We start from the raw sequence: 6,000 nt of genomic DNA, 5'->3' as shown, positions 1-6,000 counted from the left end.
CTAGAAATATTTAAAAAAGATTTTATGTATTCATTTGAGAGGCAGAGCTACAGAGAGACTAAGAGACAGGGAGAAAAGTCTTCCATCTGCTAGTTCACTCCCCAAATGGCCAATGGCAGGAGCTGAGCAGGTCTGAAGCCAGGAACTTGGAGCCACTTGGGATGTGCCACATGGGTGCAGGGGCCCAAACACTTGGGCCACCTTACACTGCTTTAAGCAGAGAGCTGGATCAGAAGAGCAGCAGCCAGGACATGAACAATCGCCCATACAGGATGTGGGCATTGCAGGCAGAGGTTTAGCTTACTATACCACAGCACTGGCACCTAGAAATGTTTTTATATATCAGTTATCTGTTCTAAAACTTATTTCTTTGTAGCTTGCTCTTAATTTCTTAATTGTTTTAATTTTTCATTGTAAACACATAAGTAATATATTTGATTTGAGTATAGCAGTGTGTGTATGGGGTGTGAGTGTTTGTAGTCGTTACTAAATTGAATTTAAAAAAAGTGAGAGAGAGAAGGGTTTCGCATGCTGAAAAAATAAACTGAATTCCAACCACCAAAGAAAATAAAGTAAAATACTAATGTTTTCTTTTATAATGACATTTAATTCTTTAAAATTTTATACAGAATAGACTTTGTTTACATAGCATTTCAGCTCTGTTGTTGCAAATAGTAAATATGTTAAAGGAATTAAGAAATTTTGAACAAAGATATAGCATTATGAACTAGCAAATTAAAAAAAAATATTTGTTTATTTGAAAGGCTGAGCAACAGAGAGGGAGAGATAAAGAGACTTTCACCCACTGATTCACTCCCCAAGTGATCTTAATCGCCAGGGCTGAACCATGTGGAATCAGCAGATAGGAACTGCATCCAGATCTTTCACTTGGATGGCAAGGGCCCAAAAACTTGGGCCATCAATCACTGCTTTCCCAGGCATATTGGCAGGGAGTAGGATTGGAAGTGGAGCAGCTGGGTCTTCAACCAGCAGTCTGATATAGGATACCAGCATTGCAAGCCATGATTTAATTGCCTGCTCTACAACACTGGTCCTTAACAGAACATTTTTAAAATCGAAAAAGCACTGCCTGAAACAATCATGTTGCTACTTTCAATATATACATATTTTTAATTTTGAAGAAACGGACATGATTAGAATGTTGATTTATAAGTAAATTCATTTCTACTGGTAAAAACACAGGTATATACATCAAATGCTCTCTATGCATGTATACACTAGTAAAAGTATTGTTGAGAGTTTTGTAAAGACTCCATTTTAATGGCTACTTTATGAGCCACATCCCTTTAAATAAATAATCATTGACTATCAATAGGTAGCACCAGTGGACCTTTCACACTGGGTGCTTGGGGTCTATGATATATCTACTCTGATATCACGCTTTCCTTTGTTTTTCTAAAATTAATTCCAGATACTCAGAGAGGATTCTGTGGCCCAGGGATCATATTTAGACTTCAGGTTCCAGTTCACTGTGGTCACCAGGATCATGGAAGTGATGGTCATGTTCTCTCCACCGAGGAACCTGCAGAGAAGGCAAGATTGGAACACTTAACAGTTTCTTTCACTGGGCCTGTCAGAAGTTAGCATTGAGACAAAGGTTTATTTCTGTACTAATTATCCAAGCTTAGAAAGAACTGGAAATAAAAATCGTTTGACCTGGGGAAAAGTAGAAGAACAAAAATATTTATCTCACCCACCCTGGCTGTATTTCTTTTTTGCCAAACCCAGTCTTCCTGAAAATCCTGCTGAAAACACCTGAGCATCTATCCTTGTCAAGTTTTGCAACAAATAATTTGGGAGAAAATGTCAATGGAGTAAAAAGGTAGAAACTGGAGGACATGAGAGAGACTGTTTTGTTATTCATTGAGCGTCTTGATACGTAGTTATTAAAATTCAATTTTACAGATCCTACTGGGTTTCGCCTATTTTTACATATTGTTCTCACACTATTTCATAGATTTCCTATTATTTTTATGAACAGCTCTTTCATTGCTCTCAAAGGATTGAAAGGACATTTTTGAACTAAACTCTGTCTTTAGTTTTAGCTTTGGAAAGTACCTTAACTTCTGATTTTATCTGGTTTGGACACATTTCCTCTATTTTTCTCTATAAATAGGAAGTACATCTGCTTTCAACATATATATGCCAAAGAGGTATCTAGGCTTAAGGTGAGCAAAACTTTCACAAGTGGAACTATCAGTTACTCTCTTGTTTAGAATGGTGTACAGTACCTCCCAGTAAACAGAGTCATCATAGCAGTACTCGTCCAGTGGCTGTCCCCAGATGGGTAACCTTAGAATTAAACCTTTGAAGGTAGAGGGAAAATAAGACATGTTATGATGCTGAAGAGGAAACTCTAGTAACTAGCTTGCTGCCATATAATCATGGCTTGAGCCCCATAGTTAACTTTACTGGCAGAAGCTTAGCACATTTTCTAATTTACCAACTGAGTGGATTGGCAATGGTCTGTCACACTGAGAGCATGAAGTACAGGAAAGTGTTTACTTTTTATGCTGACCTGTAGTCAGACCTCCAACAACTGCTGTTCCGATGGAAGAACCCAGGGCAGCTGCCTGCATTGCCATGGTAGACCTGAGAAGCCAAACAAAGAGAACCTTGTTTTTCCTTCACACTAGCAAACAAATCTCACAGACGGTTTGAATGTCTGCCATCTTCAGGCCAAAGCGCAGCATCACACCAGCAAGTTCCCAACATTTGTTAGAGTTTTTATTTTAAGTTTTCATTTTCTTTAAATCTCTGAGCAGTGTTAGAAAATTCCTAGGCACACTTAAACAAGAACCAACTTTTGTTGTACTTTCAGAATAATAGGAAGAGCTTCCTTAGGAAGGCTTCAGCGCTCTCAAAATAGCGTGCCCCGATGGGATTCTCCAGTAAATGCTTACTGCGCACCAGCTCTGTGTCAGCGGCTTTCCAAAACTGAGGATCATCTGTAAAACAGCATGGGCTACCTTCTCTTCTCCCCTTATGCTAAAAAAGCAGTTATAGCCAAACTGGAAAATCTACCAATAAGGATAGAGAAACTAACTTCAGCAAATACTGAAGAGACAATTTGTTGAAGATATTTAAATCTATGTCATCATAGCAGTAGCTACCATAAAATGACAATAATAAAAAACAAACTTATCATTTGTGGAATGGAGGATTATGATGAAAGTCTAGTAAAATCATATGGGTATTACATGAGTGACAAATGAACTAGGAATGTGGTGAATCTCCTCAACACAGTGCCTTGGTCATTATAGGCAAGTAATCCAGAGTTGTTGAAACATTGAATTAGTGACTCCAGGAAAGTAAACACTTGGAAAATAAGAGTGTATTGGTGAGACAGGCTTGTCATTCAAGGGAAAGAATACATTAAACTCTGATTTGTTTTTTTTTCTATTTGAAGAGTTTAAATTTTTCTACTACATGAAAATTTGCATAAAAGCATACAGCATTATAAAAATATAGAACCAAATAAAAAAGAAGGAAAATGTTGTTATACTTCAAATCCTATCAGAGTGAAAATATAAGCTAAAAATGTATTAAAATGTAATGATGTTATAATTCATATTTTCCTATTTTTATAAGAATTATGTAGGTTGTAGTGCCTTACTGCCACTATTTTTTTGAAAAGATTTATCCATTTATTTACTTGAAAGGTAGAATGACAAAGAGAGAGAAAGAGACAGGGGGAGAGTAGACTTTCATCTGCTGTTTAACTCCCCCAATGGGTCATCCACTGCTGCCTTCCCAGGCACATTAGTGGGAAGCTGGAACTCAAATCAGCACTCTGATATGGGATGCCAATGGCAGCTTAACCCACTGTGCCACAACACAGTCTTCCATTTTTTTCAAATATGTCTTACATATCCTTTCATGTCAGTAAATGAAGATCTAGATCCTAATTTGAATTGGTACTGAGCATATCACTGTGCCAATGTTCTGTAATTATAGTTCTACAGCATGACATTTAGTTTGCCTCATTGTTCCATATTTTTAAAAACACATTCTCCTCTTAGCATTCTTGTGAACTTGTCCAATTATTCTCCTAAAATAAAACCTATACAAAAATGAGACTATCAGTAAAAGATTATGTATACTTCTAACAGTTTTCCAAACAGGAATTGTACAATTTACATCCCTATATTTCTACTTATACCACAATTCAGAATTAGAATTAGTTTGCTCTTTATAAATTTCAGAAGTGAACAAGTTGAATATTTAATAAATATTTATTTATCTTATTCTCTACTTTTGTGAAATGCCTCTTTTTTTGTTTGTTTGTTTTGAACTGCCTCTTAATGTTACAGGAATTTGCTAAAATCACAAAGTGTTAAAAGTTAGGCTGCCATTGCAAAAATGTCCCTTAAGAACATTAACTTCCTAGAGTTCTATGCATACCAAATATCTGATCTGCATTTTAATGTGCTGAATAGACACATGTGAGTTGTCTTGGCTGTCAGATAAGGTACTTTATTTGCTGTGAAAAATTTATGAATTATATCCAGGTGAATGAGACTTCTTGGCTTGCCTCTCTCCCCTACCACTACTCATCTTTTCCTCCAAAATAAATTGAGAAGGTGTGGCTTAAGTTGCATACCCAAGGATTAGACCCTCAATCTTGAGCCTTACCCAATGCCTCGCTAGCCAGTGAGACCCACCCTTCCAGAGTCAGATAGACTTGCTTTACTGCATGTGTGTAACTTATCGGCATGGAACTCAAGAAACTCAAATCATGAGGCATCTTTAGTGTGTCTGCACGGTGTGTTTAGGACTGAAGCTCATTGACATGTACTTTCAGTATACTTGATTTGTATAAAAATAATTGTAGTGTTTGGTTTCAGTAGCCTATTAGGTCCTGAAGGGAATTTTTTAAAAAGTGACATTTTGGAGATTGGCCTTCAAATTTGCAAAATGGGGCAAAAAAGGAAAATATAAAAATGAAACGGGTCAACTGTACACATGAAGGAAGAAGCAAATTTTCTATTCAATAAAAATATGATTTAGTGGATTTTTCAAATATTTATTATAGTTTTAGCGTGGTTATTTCAATCTTCTAAAATTGAAAGAAGATTTTTCTTTTCAAGTCATGCAGTTCTATCCAGTGGTCACCCTGAGATATTTCCAGACATACTTTCCACTTTTATTCCTATTTCATTTGGATTGAAAATCAAGTATTCTGATTCTTCTTCGTTTACTCTCTGAATGATCTGAACTATATGAACTTCCTAGCTGTTTTGCAAAGATGGTGTTTGTATCAAATTGCTCTAGTGTTATTGCCTAAAAGTGACAACTGCTAATATCTCGTTCATGCTCCTAGATTTGATAGATAGTTGTTTTTCCTTGGACCTTTTAAATTTTTTTTAAAAGATTTTATTTATTTATTGAGAGGCAGAGTTACAGACAATGAGAGAGAGAGAGACAGAGAGAGAGAGGTCTTCCATCTGCTGGTTCACTCCCCAGTTGGCCCCAACATCCAGAGCTGTGCAGATCCGAAGCCAGGAGCCAGGAGCTTCTTCCGGGTCTCCCATGTGGGTGCAGGGGCCCAAGCATTGGGCCATCTTCTACTGTTTTCCCAGGCCACAGCAGAGAGCTGGATGGGAAGAGGAGCAGCCTGGACTAGAACTGGCACCCATATGGGATGCTGGCGCCGCAGGCAGAGGATTAACCTACTGCACCACGGCGCCAGCCCCAGACCTTTTAAATTTTTATGTCCGTCTCCCCCACGTGGCAGAATCTAGTTCTGTTAGAGGTTGAAGTGATTTTAGAGAATAAATAGACCAATCTTATTTTGTGGAAGAGGAAACTGGGATCCAGAGAGGTTGAGTGAGACATCAAAGGTCATGTAAGTAGTTAGGAGCATAGTTGAGTCATATGCCCGTCTCCCTGACATCCTAGCTCCACTGCTTGCCATGTTGTGCTATTTCTTCTTCATGTGAACTGCATGGAAATGACTGTTGAATTAATCACATACAT

General features: G+C 37.5%; 1 protein-coding gene across 1 annotated transcript in view; it reads right to left on the bottom strand.

Annotated features, from left to right (window-relative positions):
• Positions 1–600: 600 nt before the first annotated feature.
• RHAG (Rh associated glycoprotein) overlaps positions 601–6,000 on the bottom strand; it is a 29,556-nt gene continuing 24,156 nt past the window's right edge. The window contains exons 8-10 of the mRNA XM_002714380.6: positions 2,540–2,613; positions 2,253–2,326; positions 601–1,543 (exon numbers count right to left, since the gene is read on the bottom strand). Coding sequence (XP_002714426.1) covers positions 1,469–1,543; positions 2,253–2,326; positions 2,540–2,613 — 223 coding nt within the window. The 3' untranslated portion in view covers positions 601–1,468. The remainder of the gene's footprint in view (positions 1,544–2,252; positions 2,327–2,539; positions 2,614–6,000) is intronic.

The sequence above is a fragment of the Oryctolagus cuniculus genome, chromosome 5 (assembly GCF_051225735.1).
Source record: "Oryctolagus cuniculus isolate XC-2025 breed Fujian yellow rabbit chromosome 5, ASM5122573v1, whole genome shotgun sequence".
In the NCBI taxonomy this organism is placed as follows: Eukaryota; Metazoa; Chordata; class Mammalia; order Lagomorpha; family Leporidae; genus Oryctolagus; species Oryctolagus cuniculus.
Note: the sequence above shows the minus strand (reverse complement) of the source record. Positions and strands in the feature narration are given on the sequence as shown.